The sequence below is a fragment of the Phyllostomus hastatus genome, unplaced genomic scaffold, assembly GCF_019186645.2.
Source record: "Phyllostomus hastatus isolate PE091 unplaced genomic scaffold, TTU_PhHast_1.1 phas_contig_90, whole genome shotgun sequence".
NCBI lineage: Eukaryota > Metazoa > Chordata > Mammalia > Chiroptera > Phyllostomidae > Phyllostomus > Phyllostomus hastatus.
Window position 1 is genome coordinate 4,462,720 of NW_025333984.1, and position 24,526 is coordinate 4,487,245.

The window sequence follows — 24,526 nt, forward strand, 5'->3', positions numbered from 1 at the left end:
GAAATCTGATAGAAAAAAATAAGAATAAGAAATAGACTTGGTAGTTTGAGGGCAAAGTTGGAAAACAAGTTTTAACTTGTAGAAACTTTTCAATACAATTACTTGCTAAAATTGAAGTTCCTTTTGTAAGTAGGGCATAACTCATGCATTGTGTATAAGGGGCTAAATTAGAAAACCAGATTCCCTGGTTTGCAAATATGAAATCAATGGTCTTGATTTATACTTGAATAAGAAAAGTAATGGCAATGAAAGTTAAAATCAGAGTGTGGAGTTAAATGGCTTGGATTCAAATTCCAGCTCTGCCTCTTAATGCAACTGCAAGATCTTAGGCCAGTTACTTAATCTTTCTGTGCCTCGGGTTCCTTATCTGAAAAATGGGAATAAAAATAGCAGTCACTCTCAATGATGGAATGGGAATTATTAAGTAAGCTAATACAAGTAAAGTTCTTAGAACAGCATTAACAGTGTTAACACTATAGAATTGTTGGAACCATCATCACTGTTACTATTATTACTTGTTGCTATTGTTATAGGTGTACAAAATGAACCTCTTATTTATATACATCCTTAATATGGTGCAATATGTTTTTTTCCAATTTCAGCTATTTGTAAAATCTGTGAATTATCATTTGAAACAGAACATACTCTTTTACAACATATGAAGGACACTCATAAACCCGGTGAAATGCCATATATTTGCCAGGTACACACACACATTTTATTGTGTACTTAGGTGTTCATTTAATTAATCATGTGCCATGAAATAATGTTGTTTTTTGAATTTTTTAACTATTCAAAGAAAAGTTACTAAAATTGAAGAGCCTCTTCAGTCATGGAAACTCCCTTGGTTTAATTAACATATGTGTGGGTGGTGGGTTGGATTTGGCCTGTGGGTCATAGTTTACTGGCCCCTATACTAGAAAAACAGAATACTCTGTTGGAAAAAGACAAACGTATGGACTTTATTAATTACCAAGTAGGGAACAATATGGACATGCTAGAGAAATAACAAATGCTGCTAATTATGGGGAACTCAACTAAATGCTTTGTGGCCTTTATTTTCCCAGAATTTGAACTGGTTCCCAATAAGATAGCAAGATAAAGATAAATTGCCTCTGTCATATCCTGGATGCTATTTAAAATCCAAAGAAAAGAATACTCCATTTTATATAGCTGGATAAACTTTATAAGATAAGAGGTATCAGAGTTTGAAAATTTAAGTCAGGGGAAGGGGTAGTAGATCTGAAAAGAAAGAAATCTAGTTACATTTAGGAATATATTTTTAAACTTTGAATGATAACTTCTCTGTTTCAAAGATTATCATTATTATTTACAGTAATAAGATTCTTCATCATATAGGCAGCAGAGCTGAGTTAGTAGAATGTAATGTTCCTCTGAACAAAGGATTCATCATTGCTATTTTGATGTAATTGTGTATCAGTTATAAATTTTGAAGTTAAACTAAACCTTCTTTATATTTCTAGGTTTGCCAGTTTAGATCATCAACATTTTCTGATGTAGAAAGTCATTTTAGAGCATCCCATGAAAACACAAAGAACTTGCTGTGTCCATTTTGCCTCAAAGTTAGTAGAATGGCAACCCCGTACATGAATCATTACATGAAACATCAGGTGAGATTTAGCAGTTCTTATGTGTTTATTTTGTCTTACTGAAAAGGTGTGTGTGTGTGTGTGTGTGTGTGTATGTGTGTATGTGTGTGTGTGCGCGCGCACATGTCACTTAAAGCATTGGCTAGATTTGTTCTAGAAGGAAAGCAAATTTGTTGCAAATGATACCATTTATAATTTATGCTGTTACTTGTGAAATTTCCACTTCCTTTATTTGTCTGTTTCCTGGTGATGATGAGGCTCATGGATAGGGAAAATTCTGAAGGACAGGTAGACATAGGAACCCTAGAATGGAGGGGAAGATGGAATGTGAGTGGAATATTAAGTTGGCTATTCCAGGGGTCTAAGAGTGGTAAGAATGGGACTGATTCTGAAAGTAGTTAATCAGGAGCAGGGAAAGGGATAAGTATGAACTGAGTAAGATAAGATTTAGGGCTCATAATCTTTTTCCTTTTTCTCTTCAAACATTATTTCCAATTTGTAGCCCATTTCTAATTATGCAAAGATGTGGTTCTCTTCAGTGGCTTGAAATGGCCTTTTGTAGCAGTCAGTGACAAAGGAAACAGCAATGAGATTTATTTCTAGATATGTGAACTATGCCAGAGAATTATGTTTACGTTATAACTTGTTTTCTGGATGACTTGCCAGTCCTGCTGTGTAATCTCTCAGATGCCCGTATTACTGCTTTCATGTTTCCTTTGAATTCTCATTTTATGCCTCTTGCTATTTTCCTGACACAATTAGACCATCCTTTATTTTGGCTGAAAACATTGATGTAAACCTATTCTTGAGTGTTTGAAAAAGCAGTGGTACCTTTGCCAAAACCAGAAGTCATGAATTCACAGAATCTGATTATGCAATCAAGGTTTGTCTCCTCACAGATCAGTTTACTACATATTATTGATTACATTGTCACAGCCGATTTATTCAGCACTACTGCTAACATTGCTTTTAATTCCAGTTGTCTGATAATCATAAAATCAACTTGTAGTTGTTAATTGGAAAAAATCATAAAATCAGCATATCCAGATACATTTAGGACCATCTATGTTATGACTGGGGTGGTACCGACATGCTTAGTTTTTTATCCTGGTATGCGACCTTACCCTTAAGAACCTCTGACAAGATCTTTCTGTTCTAGGGTCTGCACCAAAGTTCTGTCAAATGTTAGTAGACGTCTGCTCTAAAATTGTTCCTGGAAAAAATTCAGTAAATGGCTAGATTTATAAAATTAAATGATTGACTTTTGTTTATTTTTAAAATAAAACTTTTCAGAGCTTTTAATACGCTAAAAATCATAAATGTCCAAGCAAAGGGGTATTGTATATTTTATCTCCAAAATTTATTTGACCGTTGAAACCTTTATTTGCTCAATACCTATCACCATTTCTTGGGGATTAGGATTTGGGAAACAATGGTCTTGGTGCTCTGTATTTAATCTTTTGACCTTTGATTTTGAAAGGAAGTAGGAGATAAAAGCTCTATTTCATTATGAAGTTTTTAACATAATTCTATCTCCCATGCTTTACTAAACTCCAGGGTAAAGTGTGGGTGTGGAGGGAGTAATACATGCTTAGAAAGGTAAGAAAAAGAAGGATGGGCCTGCTATGTGGACTGTGTCTCTTAAGTGGTTCATATGATCTTGGTCACTCTTCATACCTCAAGTTGTACATCTGAACCTGCCATGTATCTAGGAAAGAGTTAACCTAGCAGGACTGAGTTGCTCAAATCATGCACATTTTCAGAAGGGTTTACTTGCATAACTGGTCTTGGCTAACTCCTAGAACCTTTGTTATTAAATGAGAAGTGTTTTACATGCCTGCAACCTTGAACCACATTGTACCAGATTTTCTAGATCATTTGTGCAAAAAAATACAATTATGGTGAACACTTGCTTTTCTTCTGGGCATCTAAAGGTTTGGCGACTGAACCCATGAAAAAATCTCAGCTCTTAGACTCAAGAGAGCTTCCTTAGCCAAAAAAATAAATAAATAAAACAAAACAAAACAAAACAAAGCAAAACAAACAAACAAAAAACACTGCATAGATGTTGCTAGGGGATTAAGTGTGTCTTATACAACTCCATTGGGAGAAGGCACTTGGAAACTGGCACCAGTATCCTCCAGACTCCCGTGTACTTTTTTCCCTTTATTAATCCTTCTCTGTATCCTTTCACTGTAATAAATCAGAACTGTGGGTATCACAACTTCTAAGTCTTTTAATTCCTCCTACTAGAGCACAGGTGGCAAACACAAGGTCCATGGGCCAAATCCATCCCTCCATCTTGTTTTATCCAGCCTGGCACCTTGTTTCTGTCCAGCAGCAGTGTCGAGCTCTTGCTTAACTGTTAAGGAGTAGTTACATTGATACAGCCCTAAAATTATACTCAGCTCTTTGAAGGCAACCGCAAGGCTGATGGGGCCCTGGTGAAAATGAATTTGACACCTCTGTACTAGATCATCAAACCTGGGAGTAGTCTTGGGGACTACCTACAAACCTTGCGTACCCATTTTTTTTGTAAGTTTCAAGTACTTAAGAGGGAGGCGGTCAGGAGTCAATAGAGGAAAGGCTCTATTAATATGAAAGGTCATCAGGCATCCTTCAAATAATTTGTATAATTGTTCACAAAATACTCAGAAACCGTGGCAGGATTATAAGCTTGTAATTGTGATGACATTAGTGCAATTTTACACAAGAATTGTTCAGTCTAGATAAAATTTGATTCTTTTTGAAGACTGTGGTTGTAACTTTTTTGTAAAAGAATGTATTATGTTTTGAGTGATTTTAGAGCTAACAGTACAGCTTGTACAACTTTTAAGAAAGGATGAAGGATTTCAGATGTATTATATAGCCTCAGTAGATCTTTATAATAATGAGCAGTTAACTTACACTAATCACTTGCTGTATGACAGTTACTAATGTTTTTACTTGTATTTTGTTTAATCCTCACCACCACTCTACAAAACAGGCATATTGTCATTTTCATTTCATAGATGAGGGAACAAAGCTTTGTAGAAAATAAGTTACTTGCCCGATGTCACATTCTCTAGTAAGTGGCAGGACCAAAATTTGTCTTACAGCCAAAGCTTTTATCTCAGAGTCATATTCTTTGATATTAGGTCTGAAGGCAGATTTACAGGTAGTCAGGATTAACCTTGAAAATCCTTCAGATCACCCAAACGATACAGTACACTTGTCAAAAGTTCAACAGATACTTTTCTTTGTCCCTGGAACAGATCACTATTGTCTTTGGTTGAACATACTATGCTATTAAAAAATGTACTTTATTGTCCTTAGCACATTGCAAGCATGCGTGAGTAAAATAGGTATGCAGAGTTGAGTCCAACTAAAGGAACAGTAGATTAATCTGCTCAGGGCTCCCATCTCAGGGCTCTGGGCAGATGCTCATGGAATGGAATGGCAGACATTCGAACTAGTTAAACTGTGCCTGCTTTTCATGTGCATTCTATGTCAGTCTCTTGCTGTATGTCTCACTATTTATCAAATACAGGGTGGGACAAAGGTAGGTTTACAATTCTTCATATGGAAAATAATACAATAATTAATAAATAATAATACAAGAATAAACTGTTTTTGCATACTCACAACTGTAAACCTACTTTTACCCCACCCTGTATTTATTGAGTGCCTAATATATGCCAGGGGCTGTTTTTCAGAAATGAACAAAACAAAGTTTGTGCCTTCTAGGATTTGCATTATAGTGGAGAAGAGTGTGTATGTGATATCTGAATATATGTATGCCAGTTGGTGATGAGTACCATGGGAAGAAAATATAGGGAGTGCCAGGGCTTAGGAGGTAAATGAGTAGTTTCTGGGGTTTTTTTAATGGAGTGGTCAAAGAGAGCCTCTCCAAAAAAAAAAAATTAAGAAAGCCATGTATATATCTGGGAGAAAATGCCCCTGGTAGAGGGAACAGTAAGTAGGCAGTGAGGTGAGCATGTATCTAAATGTTCAAGGAGCAGCAAAGAGGTTAGTTAGTATTGCTGAAGCGCAGTAAACAACTGGGAGGAAAAATAATAGGAAATTAAGTGGTAGCATTAGAATATAGGGCAGATAGTATAGGGCATCATAAGCCAGAGTCAGGATTTTGGAGTGTTATGGGAAGCCATTGGAGGGTTTAAGCATGTGAGAGATTACTCTGGCAGCTATGGAGAGAGTAGACTGTTGGGAGGAAAAAATGGAAACAAGGGGAAGGTAGAAGGCTATTGCAAGAGTCCAGATGAGTCGCTTAGACTGGTATGGTGGCAGTGGATGGGGGGATGAAAAGTGAAAAGATTGTTTTTGAAAGCAGAGCTGACAGGTTTTATTAATAGGTTGGATGTGAGGTGTGAAAGAAAGAGTTAAGAATGACCAAGTTCTTTTGTCCCAAACAGCTATAAATAAGAATGGTGTTCCCGTATTCTGAGATTGGAAAAACTAGGAGGGGACAGATTTTTTTTTTTTTGCAGGGTGGCTGGGGGGTAATCTAGAGTTCAGTTTTGTCCATGTTGATTTGAAATGCCTGTTAGATAACAAGTAATGACATTGAGGAGACAGTTGGATGGGTGATAATTTTAAATCACGAAACTGGATGAGGTAGGTATAAGTACAAGTAGAGGGAAAAAAATTCTGAGAACTATACTTGGGAACTTCCTATCTTTCCTTTTATCTTGCTGTTTTTTATTGTTGTTCTATTACAGTTGTCCCAATTTTCCCTGTTGCTCTCCCCTGCCCCACCCACCCTCCCCCTCCTACAGTCAATCCCCACAATGTTATCCATATCCATGGGTCATTCATACATGCTCGTTCATCAGACCCTTCCCCTTCTTTCCCCCTTCATCCCTCTCCACCTTCCCTATGGTCTCTGTCATTCTGTCCCTTGTTTCCATGCCTCTGGTTTTATTTTACTGATTTGTTTGTTTGAGACTTTTCCCCCCTCTTTCTCTCTTTTGAGCACATATAGGTGCATCTGTTTATATTGCCTGTACCTATGGTATGATCCAATGCACCTTACTTCTAAAATAGTCTTAAAATGAGCCCTGGCCAGTGTGACTCAGTTGGCTGGCCATTGTCCTGAAAATCAAAAGATCACAGGTTCAATTCCCTGTCAGAGCACATGCCTGGGTTATGGGGCTGATCTCCAGTCAGGGCACTGCAAGAGGCAACCAATCAATGTTTCTCCCTCACATTGATGTTTCTCTACCTCTCTTTCTCCCTTCCATCCCCTCTCTCTAGAATCAATAAAAGGAAAAAATTAACGTCATAAAATTATACTAAACTAGTAATATAAACACTTTATATTTATATATTGCTTTGAAATGTGTAAAGAATTTTTATTTATAACATTCATGCTATGCACTAGAAACTGTTAGGTACTTTCATGTACCTTACCTTGTTTGCTTTTCCTAAATGATTATTTGTTTCAAATGTAAATAGTGATGGGCCTAAAGAGAGACAGCTTTAGAGAAAAAGTTATTTTGTATCTGTATGTTGTTTTAAATTTACATATAAACATAAAATATAACTTTAATTAATGAAAGCATATATATAAAGATTGAAATTGATAATATATAATTTATAGTAGAAAAACACTAGCTATAAGCAAATCACTTAGGTATCTCTTGGGTCCTATTTCCCATTGGTAAAATAATAACAGGACTGGGTTTGAGAGGGAACGCAGTTGAGGGGTTCTCAAGCAGTAGATTGGAATCAGCTGTTCAGCTGATCCACTAGCCATATGTGTCTCTTTAAATCAAAATTTAAGTCTTCTGTTGGACTTGCCACATTTTAAGTGCTCAATAACCAGATGTGGCTAGTGGCTACCAAACTGGACAGTGCACTTGTAGATCATTATCATCAGTCTAGAATGTCCTATTGGGCAGCCCTGCTTTATACAACCATTTCTACATAACTTTTATGGGAGAGTTTGGGTAAAATTTTTTGGTGTTAGAAAGTTCAATGTATTTTACCAACTTGTGAAATAAATGGAAATAACAACATTAAAAAAGAATATCTGTTTTCATGGATAAAAATACAGTCTAGCTCATTTTCATGTTACCATGTGTTTGAATAATTTCTACTTCAAATGTAAATTCAAAAGGCTTTCACCCTATAAATGCTATAGAACTTGTCCCATTGGAACCTAATTGTTATAATTTTCATGTTGATTGCCTATATAGTAACAAATGCTTTTGAAACCCAAATACTAATGCAAGAAGTGCTTTTATATAATGAAATGATATTTTGATGTTATTTATGATGGAATATGGCAAAACACTGATTTTTAAATTGTTTAGTTATTAGAACTAAGAGCAATTTCAGGTCCCAGGTTTTGTGGTAGTAGAAATTTTTATTTCTAATATTGTTTGTAAACAGAAAAAAGGAGTTCATCGCTGTACAAAATGCAGACTACAGTTTTTGACCTGCAAGGAGAAACTGGATCACAAGGCACAGCATCGGACATTTATAAAACCTAAAGAGCTAGAAGGCTTGCCTCCTGGTTCAAAAGTGAGTTTTAAATATGTTGTATTTTAACATTTTGTATGATAATAGGAATAAACTCCTGCCTGGTTTTATCTATTGAATATAATAGTAAGATTTTAATTTTAAGATTTATCTTACATTTGGAAAGAAAAACTTCTATCCATTCTTTTCTGAGTTGATTGACGTGTACTAACCTGGATCATATTTCTTTGTACTGAGTGCAAGTAGATTAACTGCAGCCTGAGTCAACGGGTAGAATAGTCTTTCAATATTCTATAGTCTCTTTCTGAGCTATTGCAGTTGGCAGCATATATGTCTGCTTCAGCCACTAGACTATAAGGTCAGGAATCATGTTTAATTTATCTTTGTGTCTCTAGCATGTGTCACAGTTCCTTGAATGCCATGGTTTGTTGAAGTTGGTATTACTGAGTGTTCTCAGAAAAGCAGGTTCTGCTTCTGAGTAGCATTGCTGTTGTAAGAGCACAAACACATTTGACTGCAAATTTCCTTTTCCATGATTGCCTTGTGTACACTTTTTCTGACCTCTTTATGTAAAGTCAGCTCTTGGCGGCTGTGCTCCAGTGGAGGGATGCCTAATCCAAATTGAAAAAATTCCCAAACATTTATATTTGGTTTTGAGTACTTACCTTTGAATGTGAATATGTCTACTATTTCAATGAACTAAAATAATGTAAAGTAATGCTCTGAATATGTAGAGCCAGAGAAGCTATCCAGTATCCTTCCTTCCATGCAGTCCATTCCTTCCATGCTGGGACTAGACGTGCAGAATTCTAATATAAGCAGTGCAGTCCTCCCTCAGATCTTCTCATACTAGTAGTAATAATTAGTATATTACGTTATAATATTAATCATAGTGATTACAGTACTTTAGAATTAAGGTTTCAGTGTGCTTTTTCATACATTCCATTATTTAATCCATGTAACAATTTAATGAGGTAGACAAGGTAGGTATGATTCCCTTATTATAAATGAGGAGGCTTAGAGAGGATACGTTACTCAGGGTCACATGGCTAGGAATAGGTAGTACTGAGACTTCACTTTGGGTCTTTTGACTCCTAGCTCAGTGGTTTTTATAGTATACCAAACCACATGTATTACATATGACGTCTTCATTGGCTGCTTCTCAAATACATGGAGGTTGCATAGTCAAGTAACGATTAAAGAGAAGGTAAATAGACAACTGTGCTTTTCATTATTAACCAATGGGTGTAATTGAACATTTTCTTTTTTTAAATACTAAATGATAAATTTTATATTAGCTCCCTTAAAGGAAATTCTGAATATTATGAAACTTTCCATGATATATGATGAATTGATATAACCTCCACAGTAACCTTTGGAGCCATAAATTTTGCTCTGTGAGCCCCCAGAGAAAGCAGGTCACATTTACTGGAGATCTGGAGATCTGCTTTATAGTCATCAAAGAGTAATACAGGCCTTTCTAGCCCTGGGTGGTGTTGCTCAGTGGATTGAGTGCTGCCCGAGAACCAGAAGTTTGCCAGTTCGATTCTCAGTCAGGTCACATGCCTGGATTGCAGGTCAGGTCACTAGTTGGGAGTGTGTGAGAGGCAACCAGTTGTATCTCTCACACACTGATGTGTCTCTCCCTCTCTTTGTCCCTGTCTTCCCCTCCCTCTAAAAGCAAATACATAAATAAATAAAATCTTAAGAAAAAAAAGAGTGATATAGGCCTTTCCAGAGTTGTTATTTCAAGCCTTTGAGATTCAAATTTTGACCTCTAATTTGTGAAAGCTATTTAGCTATATCAGAGCATAAAATAGCCATGGAATATGCTTTTTTGATGATGATAATAATTAACACTAATCCCTAATTATCCATTAATACCTATGTTATCATATAAATACTATCACTATAACACTGTAATATAACAGTAAGTAAATATTGATCTAAATTTAATTTAACTGGTATAACCACTCAGAATAAATGGAAGATTTAACTGATTGTATTTTATATTTGTCATTTTCAAAGGAATGATTTTTAACTTTTTGTATTGCTGTATTTTTGAAACAGCTTTATTGAGATATAATTCATATACCATACTATTATCCCATTTAAAGTGTACAATTCGGTGTTAAAATTTAACACATTCACAGAATTGTGCAACCATCACTAGCATCCATTTTAGAACATTTTCAACACCCCCAAAAGAAACCCCATACCTATTGGCAGTCAGTTCCTATTTCCCCTCCACTGGCTCCAGGCAAATGTTAACCTTCTTTCTGCCCTTGTGGATTTTCCTACTCTGAACATTTCATATAAATGGAATCATACAATAAGTGATCTTTTATGTCTGACATATTTCACTTAGCATAATGTTTTTGAGGTTCATCCACATTGTAGCTTGTATCAATATTTCATTCCCTCTTATGGCTGTACCAGTATTTATGTACCACCACTTATGTTTCAGTACTTCATTCTTTTTTATAGCTGAATGTTATTTCATTGTAGGCATACTCCATATCTTATTTATCCATTTACCAATTGATGGACATTGGATTGTTTCCAGGTTTTGGCTGTATGAATAATGCTTCTCTGAAAATTCATGCACACATTTTTATGTGAATGTAGTTCATTTCTCTTGGGTGAAATTGCTAGAATGGAACACCTAGGAGTGAAATTGCTGGGTTGTATACCTCTTATGTTTAATATTTTGAAGAACTGCCAAACTGTTTTTCAAAACTACTGTACAACCAGAAATAATGAGGGTTGTAATTTCTCCACATCCTTGGCAACACTCGTTATTACCTGCCTTGTTTTAAGTATATTTTATTGTGTCCTGGATAGTGTGGCTCAGTGGATTGAGTACTGGCCTGTGAACCAAAGAGTTGCTGGTTTGATTCCCAGTCAGGGCACATGCCTGGGTTGCGAGCCAGGTCCCCAGTGAGGGGGGAGGGTGTGTGAGAGACAACCACACATTGATGTTTCTCTCCCTCTCTTTCTCTCTCCATTCCACTCTGTCTAAAAATAAATAAATAAAATCTTCTTTAAAGTATATTGTATTGATTATGCTATTATAGTTGTCCCTTTTTTCTTCCCCTTTATCCCTCTCTGCCTTGTACCCCCTTCCCTCTACCACTGTCCCCCTTAGTTCATGTCATGGGTCATACATATAAGTTCTTTGGCTTCTCCATTTCCTATACTATTTTTTAAAAGGTTTTATGTATTTTTTTTAGAGAGGGAAGGGAGGGAGAAAAAGAGAGGGAGAGAGAGAGAGAAACATCAATGTGCGGTTGCTGGGGGCCGTGGCCTACAACCCAGACATGTGCCCTGACTGGGAATGAAGCCTGGATGCTTTGGTTCGCAGCCCGCGCTCAATCCGCTGAGCTACGCCAGCCAGGGCTCCTATACTATTTTTAGCCTCTCCCTGTCTATTTTGTACCTACCAATTATGCTTCTTATTCCCTGTACCTTTTCCCCCACTCTCCCCCATTCCCCTCACCATTTATAACCCTCCATGTGATCTCCATTTCTGTGATTCTGTTCCTGTTCTGTTTGTTTGCTTAGTTTGTTTTTGTTTTTACTTTTGTTTTTTTAGATTCAGTTGTTGAGAGTTGCGAATTGGTTGTCATTTTACTTGTTCATATTTTTTATCTTCTTTTTCTTAGATAAATCCCTTTGCCATTTCATATAATAAGGGCTTGGTGATGATCTGAGAAGCACTTTTATCTGCCCTTCAATTCCAAAGGATAGCTTTGCTGGATAGAGTAATCTTGGATGTAGATCCTTGCCTTTCATGACTTTGAATACTTCTTTCCAGCCCCTTCTTGTCTGTAAGGTTTCTTTTGAGAAGTCAGTTGATAGTCTTATGGGAACTCCTTTATAGGTAACTCTTTTTTTCTTGCTGTTTTTAAGATACTCTCCTGCCCTGGCTGGTGTGGCTCAGTGGATTGAGCGCTGGCTTGCAAACCAAAGGGTCACCAGTTCAATTCCCAGGCTATGGCACATGCCTGGTTTACAGGCCAGGTCCCCAGTAGGGGGCGCACAAGGGGCAATCACACATTGATATTTCTCTCCCTCCCTTTCCCTCTGTCTAAAAATAAATAAATAAAATCTTAAACTCATAGCTACCTTTAAAAAATGATCTCCTTATCTTTAATCTTGGGTAATTTCATTATGATATGTCTTGGTGTGTTCCTCCTTGGGTCCATCTTTTTTGGGAATCTCTGAGCTTCCTGGACGTGCATGTCTGTTTCCTTCCCCAGACTGGAGAAGTTCTCCTTCATTATTTTTTTAAATAAGGTTTCAATTTCTTGCTCTCCCTCTTCTCCTTCCAACAGCCCTATAAATTGGATGTTGGAACATTTAAAGTTGTCCCAGAGGTTCCTAAGACTCTCCTCTTTTTTTTTGAATTCTTGTGTCTTCATTCTGTTCTGGTTGAATGTTTATTTCTTTCTTTTGTTCCAAATGTTTGATTTGAGTCCCAGTTTTTTCCCCTTCACTGTTGGTTCCCTATATATTTTTCTTTATTTCACTTTGTATAGCCTTCACGTCTTCCTTTATTTTGCATCTGAACTCAATCAGTTCTGTGAGCATCCTGATTACCAGTGTTTTGAACTCTGCATCTGACAGGTTAGCTATCTCCTTGTTGCTCACTCAGTTGTTTTTCTGGAGTTTTGATCTGTTCTTTAATTTGGGCCCTATTTCTTTGTCTTGGCACACCTGTTACATTGTAAGAGGAGAAGCCTTAGGTATTCACCAGGGTGGGGCAACCCACTTCACTGTGTTGTGCAGGAGGGGTCTCAGAGGGGACAGTACCACTTGCTCAGCTCTTGGTTGGTGTTCAGTCACTCCCCCTGCTACCCAGAAGCAAACTGCACCCTTCTGGTTCTGATTGTTTGATGAGTGGGTTTGTGCATGTTCTAGGACCCCATAAGCCCCTCCAACAGACTCTGCTATGAGACTGACAGTTTCTCCCACTGCTGCAACCCCTACAGGTTTTTAGAGCCAGAGGTTTTGAGGCTTTATTTCCGGTGCTGGAACCCTGGGTAGTTTGGTTTGTCTCACTCCCTAGTTGTTCCTCCTGGTTTATCACACACAAACGTGGAACCACCCGTTCCACCAGCTGCCCACACCTCTCCTCCCCTCCTACCTGTCTAGATGAATGTTTCTTCTGTAAGTCCTTGGTTGTCAGATGTCCATACAGCTCCATTTTGTGACAGTTCTGGCTGTTTGGTTTTTGTTTGTTTGTTTGTTTGTAAATTTCCTGTTGTCCTTTTGGTTGTGTGAGGAAGTGAAGCATATCTGCCTATGCCTCCATCTTTGCCCTTATCTGCCTTTTCTATTATAGCCATTCTAGATGGTGTGAGGTAATATCACATTGGAGTTTTTATTTACATTTCCTTGATGACTAGTGATATTGAGCATATTTCATGTGCTTATTTTCCATGCATACATTTTCTTTGAAGGAAGGCTTATCAGATCACTTGCTCATTTTTCTAAAATTTTTTTATAGTTTACACTCAGTATTTTTGTATTAGTTTCAGGTGTAGTACGTAGTGATTAGACAATTATATACTTTACAGAGTGTTACCCCTGATATTTCCAGTACCCACCTGGCACCATACATAGTTATTACAATATACTTGCTCATTTTTAAATTGGGTTATTTGTGTTTTGCTGCTTTTAATTAACACTGGTTAACAAAATTATATAGGTTTCAGGTGCACAATTCAACAACACATCATCTGTACACTGTATTGTGTGTTCACCACCCCAGGTTATTTGTTTTTATATTGTGTTGTAAGAATTCTTTATGTATTTTATATATAAGTTCCTTATTAGGTATATGTTTTACATATATTTTCTCTCATTCTGTGGGTTATCTTTTCACTCTCTTCTTAATCGTGTCATTTGAAGCACAAGTTTTAAATTTTTATGAAGTTCAATTTATCTATTTTTTTCTTTGGCTAATTATACTTTCAGTGTAACATTTAAGAAACTATTGCCTAACCCAAGGTCACAAAGATTTATTAGGTTTGCTTCTAAAACTTGTATAGTTTTTTTTATGCTCTGGTTTCTCTACAAATCATATAAATCTTTCACCTTTTACTAAAAGTTTTATAGTTTTAGCACCTACAGTTTGGTTTTTTTGATACCTGTTGAGTTAATATTCGTATCTAGTTGGGATCCTCATTCATTTGCATGTAGGTATCCATTTGTCCCAGCATCATTTGTTAATGTGACTATTGTTTCCCTCACTGAATTGTTTTGGTACCCTTGTCAAAAAGAAATGGATCATACTGTGAGTGCTTGCAGTGATCTTTTTAATATTATGGTGATGATTAATTTTATAAAACATACATTGCCATCATATTTATAGGTTACTATTCGAGCATCATTGGGACACCTTCATTCAAAACCATCAACTACATCTTCCAGTGATACTCCAAGCACTTCTTCTCTTCAGGTCTCACCTCCAAAGTCTAAAAATACCACTGCTAAAAATTCCACAAAATCTAATGCAACTAAGGCTAGGATGTGTAAGCCTCGTGCAACTGCGTCCACTGCAAGTAAAGCATCCAATGCAAGTAAGCAAGGTAGAGGTGCATCTAAATGCAAAGCAAAAACCTCTTACAAGCAAAAGAAACAACGCAACAGAAAGAACAAAATCAGCATAGCTCTGAAGAATTTAAGGTAATATATTTTATTCCTGATTTGCAATTTCAATTTATGTTAAATATGAAAGGTTTATTTTAATATGATTTACCATATCACAAAACTCTTGCACATTTATGTGTTGATTTTATCTGGCATAAACATCAAGCAAGTAAAAAGGTACTTTTTACAACTGTTGGGCAGAACTTGAATTACTATGTTTGTTTGTATAATTGTCATCTTTTACACTAACCTTATATTTTGTGCTTATATCTTATGATAGTTGAATTGGTTAATATGATCCTTTTCTTTTCAGGGAAAAGTTAACTGCTGTTAGATTTTTTACATTTATCCTAGCTTATTTCATAGAAAAATTTCAAATTAACAAATCTCTATTTAAAGATGTTAGCTTAAATATCTTAGCTTCAGTTAATAAAATGTTAATAAAGCTTTACCTTATTATTTTTATTTTACAATATAAATTTTATCATTTTTTCTGTCTCCATAAGGTGTTGTCGAGGAGTTCACAAGTGCATTGAGTGTCATTCCAAAATAAAAGATTTTGCAAGCCACTTTTCAATATATATCCACTGTAATTTTTGCAAATACAACACTAACTGTAACAAAGCCTTTGTAAATCATATGGCGAGGTGAGTTAAACTTATACATTGCCAATCAAAACTGCCATTCAAGGTATCTGTGTTTTTTGTTTTAAACCAAATTTATCCTATTAGAAGCCAGTTTGTCACATCAAAGAGCTAAAGGGATCTACCAATAGGGATTCTAAGATATTACCCAATACTGTTTGCTAGCATAATGACTCATGAAATTAATGGCACAAAAGTTTCAAGAGGTTAGGCAAATGAAATTAAAATAAGTTTATTAAGGAAATTTATTTTTCTAACTTTTTCAAAAAGTGGTTATTTCCAAACATAAAATTTTAAATGTTTTAAAAATATTTATTCAATAAATACATGTAACCCAAGTGAGCAGTCACTTTGAGAGACATCAGATTTGTCAAAGATGGTAAGACCCATTATTGGTGATTACATATGCATGCTCTCTGTTTCTATCTACCCCTTCCTCTCCCTCATACCCTTGTCTCTCATCCATCCCTCTGTCCATTCGCCTTTAAAGTCATCCATCTTTTCTTTCATTCAGTGAAATGTGACATGAGAGACTACAGGAATATTCGTGATGCTACTATTGGAATTTCTTTTCATACATCCACTCAATTTAAATTACGTACTTTAGCACTTACCATATGAGGTCTGTCCAGAAAAAGTCCAATCATTGTTAATATAACAGGAACAGTTTGCATGACATTGGTGTAACCTGGCAGCCAAAGAGAGTGGACTGGAATGCACATGCATGAAACAATGACAACCTCACTGTACTAGGGGGCTATAGACGTCATTGAGTGAGCTTGTGTACTGTGTGGCTGTCACATTCAAAATGACTAAGCAAGTAGACCAACAGATCTACATCAAATTTTGCATTAAGTTTGAACATTCCTCTGCGGAAACTATTCAGATGATTCAGAAGGCCAAAGCTATGGGCAACTGGTGATTGGCAGCTTCATCACAACTATGCGTCCCCTCACACATCACGTCTCATGCAGAGATTTTTTTGTGAAACATCAAATCACCCAAGTGACTCTGCCCCCTTATAGCCTAGATTTGGTGCCCTGAGACTTCTGGCTTTTCCCAAAACTAAAATCACCTTTGAATGGGAAGAGATTTCAGACCATTAATAAGATTCAGGAAAATACTATGGGGAAGTAGATGGCAATTGCGAGAACTGTGTGAGGTCCCAAGGAGCCTACTTTGAAGGGGACTGAGGTGTCATTTTCCTATGTACAATGTTTCTTGTATTTTATACCTTCAATAAATGTCTCTTATTTTTCATATTACATGGCTGGATACTTTTTGGACAGACCTCATATACTTTATACTAGAAAAAGCCTTCAGAGCCCACATTACTTTCATTTGGATCTCATTTGTAGCTCTTCCTCAGGATGAATTTTTTTTTAATAGACAAAAATTTTTTATATAACTATGCTAAGTTGATTATTCAAATTAAAGTAGTTCTACTTATTTTTATTCAGAAATAAGATATAACCTATAAAAGTGATTTTCTCATAAATCATGATGAGACCTTTGTTACTTTCTGGGCATAGTTAGCTTCTACTTCCTAGGATTTGCCCACATTTTTTTATGGCTTTGGCACTTGCCTTGCAAGGTTTTTCCTTCCTTGATGATCAGCCTGACCTCATGGTACCTTGACATTTTTAAGCCAGCACTTCACATCCACCTGTGACATTTTCTACCCCTCTCTTTACTACCCTCCCCTTTTAACTCATCATATACAATATTTATTTTGAATTGTCATTACTCCACAACTTTCCATCTTAATCCATCTTTTTAAATAGTGGCACCAATCCATCGTTATAGTCAACCTCACCCTCAAAATCATCTGTTTGAATGTTGCTTTGTTTTTGTCCCGTAATCCTTTATATCTTAGTCATGTTTAACCTTGCTATCCTTCAATCTTTTATCCAATTTTTGGTTTTTTAATGTAATCTTTACTAATTTTTTTACATTACCATTTAGTCCCCTTACATCCCCTCTCCCCAGCAATCACCACTTGCTGTCCATGTCTGTGAGTCCTTTTTCCTTTTCGTTCACTCTCTCCACCCCTTAACCTCCCCCTCATTAGCTGTCCTCTGTTCTCCATCTATGAGTCTATCTCTGTTTTGCTTATTAGTTCAGCTTGTTCATTAGATTCTACATATGAATGAAATTTTATGATATTTCTCTTTCTCTGACTGGCTTGTTTCACTGAGCCTAATGTTCTCCAGGTCTCTCCATACTGTAGCAAAGGGTAAAATTTTCTTATTTTCTATGGCTCAGTGGAATTCCATTGTGTAAATGTCCCATAATTGTTTTATCCACTCATGTCTTCATGGACACTTGGGCTGCTTCCATTTTTTGGCAATTTGAAATAACACTGCAATGAACATAGGGGTGCTGATGTACTTTCAAATTAGTGTTTTGGATTTCTTCGGATATACTGAGAAGTGGGGTTGCTGGGTCAAAATGCAGATCCATCTTTAATGTTTTGAGATACCTCCATACTGCTTCCACAGTGGCTGCTCCAGTCTGCATTCCCACCAACAGTGCAAAAGGATTCCCTTTCTCTACATCCTTGCCAACACTTGTTTATGAACTTATTGATGATAGCCATTCTAACAGGTGTGAGATGCTATCTCACTGTGGTTTTAATTTGCATTTCCCTGATAATTAGTGACATTGAGCATCTTTTCATGTGTCTATTGGCCATATGTGTGTCCTCTTTGGAGAAGTGTCTATTCAGGTCCTTTTCCCATTTTTTAACTGGGTTGTTTGGTTTTTTTGGTATTAAGTTTTGTACATTTTGGATATTAACCCCTTATCAGATGTATCAGCAAATGTGTTCTCCCAATCAGTGGGTTGCCTTTTTATTTTATTTACCATTTCCCTTGCTGTACAAAAACTTTTTATTAGTGTGATGAAGCCCCATTTGTTTATCTTTTTCTTTTGTTTTCTCTGCCTAGGGAGATATATTTGATAAAATATTGCTATGAGCAATGTCCAAGATTTTGCTGTGCATATTTTCTTCTAGGATTTTTATGGTTTCAGGTCTAATATTTCAGTATTTCATCCATTTTGAATTTTTTATTATGTGCAGTGTGAGAAGATGGTCTAGTTTCATTTTTCTGCACGTATCTGTCCAATTTTCCCAACACAATTAATTGAATAAACTGTCTTTAGCCCATTGTATGTGCTTGCTTCCTCTGTCAAATATTAATTGACTATAAAATGTGGATTTATTTCTGGGCTGTCTCTCTTGTTCCATTGATCTTTGTATCTGTTTTTTTGTTTGTTTGTTTCTGTTTTTGTTTTGTTTTGTTTTTGCCAGTGCCCGGCTGTTTTGATTAGTATGGTCTTACAGTATATAGTTTGATATTAGGTAGTATAAGTCCCCCAACTTTGTTGTTCTTTCTCAGGATTGCTGTTGCTATGAGGAGCCTTTTGTGGTTCCATATAAATTTTTGAATTATTTGTTCTGGTTCTGTGAAATACATCATTTGAATTTTAATAAGAATTGTGTTGAATCTATTAATTGCTCTGGGTAATATGGACATCGTAATGATGTTAATTCTTCCTATCCATGAACACAGTATATATGCTTCCACTAATTTGTATCTTCTTCAATTTCTTTCTTCAGTGTCATAGTTTTCTGAGTACAGGTCTTTTATACCCTTGGTTAGGTTTATTCCTAGGTATTTTATTCTTTTTGAAGCAATTGTGAATGGGATTGTTTTCCTCTTTTCTTATCCTGTTCATTATTGGCATATAAAAATGCAACTGATTTCTGAATATTAATTTTGTATCCTGCTAATTTGCTGAATTCATTTATTCATTTATAGTTTCTTGGTGGTATCTTTGGGGTTTTCTGTGTACAGTATCATGTCATCTGCAAAGACACTTTTATTTCTTCCTTTACAATTTGGATGCCTTTTATTTCTTCTTTTTGCCTGATTGCTGTGGCTAGGACTTACAGTACTACATTGAATAAGAGAGATGAAAGCAGACATCCCTGTTTTGTTCCTGATCTTAAGGGGAATGCTTACAGTTTTTGCCCACTGAGTATGATGCTGGCAGTAGGTTTGTCATATATGGCCTTTATCATGTTTAGCTATGTTCCCTCATGCATAATAACCACCTGAAAACTTGTTAAAACTGATTTCTGGGCCCTACTGCCAGAGATAAATTCAGTAGGTATGGAGTGGAACCTAAGGCTTTGTATTTCTCATAAGCTCCTAGGTGATGCAGACACTGCTGGTCCAATGGACCACACTTTAGGTTAATACTACTGTGGTATGCCAATCGTAGCTAATCCTGCCTGGCTTTCTAATATAGGAAAGCTTTCCTTATCAATTTAAAAGGGAATATAAAAGCTATTATCATTGGCTACAAAATTTGGTTAGTGGTTTTCTGTTCTATGTGTATAGGAATTACTGTTTTAACTCCTGAGCTGTGCTTCCCTTAATTCACTTTCCTTAAAAGCTCTCCTAGTAATTGCAAAAGATTATTTAAATGTTTTGCTTTACTAATGGTAAGTAATGTCATTTAGCCCAGGTAACAGTTACTTTGAGGATCATTTAGATTGTCCCTACTCACTAAGTACTCAATATGATTAGAAAGTGATCATTATTATTCATAACTTTATATTATAACAAAATGCATTATTAGCAAATATCTTTTACATTGTTTTCAACTCTTAATAGTTGGAAATTTCCATTTGATGGTCTTTGTATTTTAACTATGAGATTTTTTATACACAATATTGTGGTACTGATCATTTAAGAATATTCTCAGGGCAGTATATTGTTAAAAATACACAGGTACAGAGTGATATAAAATAAAAATTTTGAAGTAAACAGATGATTAATAGAATTTTACAATTTAGACCAGAGTCTTTTATTCAAAACTAATAAACTGTACATAGACTTGAAATATGATCATAAAATTAATACAAGTTATTATGTAATAAAATCTCATTTGTCTCTTAATTTTCCAGCTCTCATAGCAGCCATCCAAGTAAACAGTTTTCTATTTTTAAGAAGCATTGTAGAACTCTCAGGTAACTAGTTGATCTTTTTTCATTCTCTCTATTGAAAAATTATAGTACCTAACTTTTTTAGTTGTATTTATTTATTTTTGTTTTTTAAATATTTTATGTATTTATTTTTAGAGAGTGGGGAAGGGAGAGAGAAAGAGAGGGAGAGAAACATCAATGTGTGGTTGCCTCTAGCATGTCCAACACTGGAGACCTGACCCACAACTCAGGCATGTGCCCTGACTGGGAATCGAACAGTGACCCTTTGATTCGCAGGCTTGCCCTCAGTCTACTGAGCTACACTAGCCAGGGCTGTATTTAGTTTTAGAGAAAGGGGAAGGGAGGGAGAAAAAGAAGGAGAGAAACTTCAATGATGATGATTGTGGGGGAAGGAGGGGATGGGTGGAAGTGGAAGAGGGTATAACAAGAATAAAATAATAGAAAAGATACAATACCCCTGGCTGGCGTAGCTCAGTGGAATGAGCGTGGGCTGGGAACCAAAGTGTCCCAGGTTCGATTCCCAGCCAGGGTACATGCCTGAGTTGCAGGCCATAATCCCCAGCAACCACACATTGATGTTTCTCTCTCTCTCTCTCTCTCTCTATCTATCTCCCTGCCTTCCCTCTCTAAAAAAAAATAAATAAATAAAATCTTAAAAAAAAGAAAAGAAAAGATACAATAAAATGTTTACTTTTAAAAAAATCCATCTTAAAAAAAAAACATCGATGTGAAAGAGAAATGATTGGTTGCCTCTCATACACACCCCAACTGGGAATCAAACCCACAACTTAAGTATGTGCCCTGACCAGGAATTGAAGTTGGCAACCTTTTACTTTGTGGGACAGTGTCCAACCTACTGAGCCACACCGGTCCAGACTAGAGTAACTTCTTTTAACCTGATGCTAGAGTGCCTCGTTTGGAAAATGAAATGATTGCTCCTGGATATATAGAGTTCTGTTCATTATATCCTTGGATCAAAGAGGGAATATAGTCTCTGACTGAACTGTGTTTCAGTGGTGTTGGTCATTAAGGTGAAACTTTCGTAGCTTTGCAATAAAAAATAAAAATTCAGGCTCTCCAACAATATTTGAATATAAAAGATATCTAAGATTCCTAGTAAAGTAACTAACACTTTTTTATCAATAGATAGCCTCATAATTTGTAAGGTTTTTTTGTTTTTGAAATAAAGGAAAATGCACAACTTGTTTACTGTACAGAAGGAATTGTCAAACATTTCTAAAAGTACTTATAATTAACTTTGGTTATATCACACACTTAGCTCAGAATCCACTAAATAACTACAGTAATACAAGGAGGTTTATAATGAGTGCCATGAGAGTTAATGGTTTCAAAGGAAAGAGAGGTTTCTACTTATATGAAGGGGCACAAGGGCATTCTAGGTAGAAGACAGCATGAATAAAAATGCAGAAAGGAGAAAAGCAGAAGTCATAGTACAATTTAGATAGAGCATGAAGTTTATATAAATAGTATTGAGATCAAAGTCTGAGGGAATAGTTTTTAGCTTAGATCCAGATTGTGGAAGCCATGGAAAAGGCTAAGGAATTTGAGCTTCATTTTAATTTGAAGACATTGGGGAAACCACTGGTGTTTTGTGCAGAACCAAGAGTACCGAACAAAGGTCAGTTTGGAGGGGTATAAAAAGTCAGTTGTAGCTGTGTAGGGCACATAGACTAGTTAAGACTATTATTGTGGTTAAAACGGATTTAATAACCTGGGTTAAGGTGGCAAGGTAGTATTACATCATGTTTAAGAATATGGGCTCTGGAATCTAAGGGCTGAGTTTCAAACCTGGCCCTTGCTTTGCTAAGTTAACAAACCTGGCCTTGTCCTCTATTTTTAAAAATTATCATTATAGCAACTATTTCTTTGGGTTTCTCTAAGATTTAGATGAAATGATATGTTAAACCTTCAGCTTGACACAGTAAGTGCTCAATGAATTGTTAATACTATAAAATGTTTGTCCTGGCTGGTGTAGCTCAGTGAATTGAGGGCAAGCCTGTGAACCAAAGGGTCACCAGTTCGATTCCCAGTCAGGGCACATGCCTGGGTTGCAGGCTGGGTCCCCAGTGGGGGCCACATGAGAGGCAACCACACACTGATGTTTCTCTCCCTTCCCTTCTCTCTAAAAGTAAATAAATCAAATCTTTAAAAAATAAAATAAAATGTTTGAAATATTGACAATTTTAAATAAAAAGGTGTCAGAGAAAACTACAATTTTGAGGGAGTGTTGTTGATATGACATCATAAGAGAGACCATTTGGGAGGGGTGACTTTCAGGGGTGGGGAGGAAAGCACATGACTTGAGTTGTATGAAGATCACTTTTTAATGTTATGTACTATACTTTATTTGAATTTTTATAGAAATTTTTTAAAGATTTTATTTATTTATTTTTTAGAGAGGGAAGGAAGGGGAAGAGAGAAACATCAGTGTGTGGTTGCTGGGGGCCGTGGCCTGCAACCCAGGCATGTGCCCTGACTGGGAATCGAACCTGTGACACTACTTTATTTGAATTTTTAAAATTTGGATCATAGTAACCATAGCCTTTCTTAATCAGGACACTTCCATGTATATACATACTTTATTAGTGGGGAAAATAGTCTAAATTTAATAATAAATACATACACATGCAAAACAGAGAAAATAGAATTTCATTGAACCTATTAATGAAAGAAACCAGTCACAAAATGTCACATACTGTGTATTTCCATTTATATGAAATGTCCAGAATAGGCAAATCTACAGAAACAAAATGTAGATCAGTGATTGCCTTGGGCTGGGGTGCTGGGGGTTAGGAAAGGTAGGGGCAAGTGAATGCTTATGTGGGACATGGGATATGGAGTTTCTTTTTCAGGTAATGAGAATGTTCTAAACTTAGATTGTTGTGATGGTTGCACAGCTCTGTGAACAATCCAAAATTCAATAAATTGTACTCTTTAAATGACCGAAATGGATAGCATGTGAATTATGTGTCATAAATGTTTCCTTTAATTGGTTGCCTCTCACACACCCCCAACTGGGGATCTGGCCCACCACCCAGGCATGTGCCCTAGAATGGGAATCAAACGGGTGACCCTTTGGTTCACAGGTCAGTGCTCAATCTACTGAGCCACACCAGCCAGGGCTAAAACTTTCCTTTAAATACCGCCTCAGAGATGGTTTCCCAAAGCTTCCCAAAACATGGGTAGGTCAATAAGATCCAACTGAGAGAGCAACCAGACCTTTGGGTGAATCTCCTTTGCTCCACCCTCTCCTCTTGCTTTGTAAGTGGTGTTTGACTAATCTCTGCTTTTATCCCATTGACTTGGAATCGTGCTTCCCCATCTCTTCACGAACTTGGCTTTAAATTTCTAGTCTTCCTTGAAAATAACATCAAGTGCTCTTTTAGAATGTCCACTGATCTAAAACGCTACCTCCCAGATCTTATACAAAGTCTGACAGCCCGAGCACATTCTGCACTTCTGGACCAGCACACTCATGGCCTCTGCCAAATTTCCATTGTTTTCTAATCCAACCATCAGTCTTCTCCCAGCAATGTTAAGTTAGTACTAAGGTAGGGGCTCTGATTGATGTAAGGCCAGGCTCCTCAAGGAGTCTTTCTTCATCTTGTGGCAGTCCTGTGTATCTAAATGAGATGTCATGAAATAAGGGGGACTCACACTAGAGGGCACCCAACCTTTTCTTTAGCCATTAAACTAAGAAACTAGTGGGTTTTCCATTTGGACTGGACTACCCTATCCCCCATCAGGATTCAGGTTACAGAACAGAATGCCAGGGAGTTCACAGCAATACTATCTGGTCCCCGGCATCAAAAATGCCCCTGCCTACCTATCATTTTCAAGTAGACCCAGGAAGCACCTCTCCAAGTAATGATCACTTACTTAATGTTCATATTTGGAATGACTTAGCAAAAGGAAAAATCCAGCCCTGGCTGGCGTAGCTCAGTGGACTGAGCACAGGCTGGGAACCAAAGTGTCCCAGGTTCGATTCCCAGCCAGGGTACATTACTGGGTTGCAGGCCAGAACCCCCAGCAACCGCACATTGATGTTTCTCTCTCTCTCTCTCTCTATCTCCCTCCCTTCCCTCTCTAAAAAA

The 24,526-nt window shown here is 36.6% G+C and overlaps 1 protein-coding gene across 5 annotated transcripts in view; it reads left to right on the top strand.

The window, feature by feature from the left end:
- ZNF280C (zinc finger protein 280C) overlaps positions 1-24,526 on the top strand; it is a 73,743-nt gene that overhangs the window by 46,381 nt on the left and 2,836 nt on the right. For all 5 annotated transcript variants that reach the window (XM_045852299.1, XM_045852303.1, XM_045852300.1 and 2 more), the window contains 6 exons: positions 603-703; positions 1,485-1,631; positions 8,004-8,135; positions 14,473-14,786; positions 15,257-15,397; positions 20,373-20,435. In XM_045852299.1, the coding sequence (XP_045708255.1) occupies positions 603-703; positions 1,485-1,631; positions 8,004-8,135; positions 14,473-14,786; positions 15,257-15,397; positions 20,373-20,435 (898 nt within the window). The remainder of the gene's footprint in view (positions 1-602; positions 704-1,484; positions 1,632-8,003; positions 8,136-14,472; positions 14,787-15,256; positions 15,398-20,372; positions 20,436-24,526) is intronic.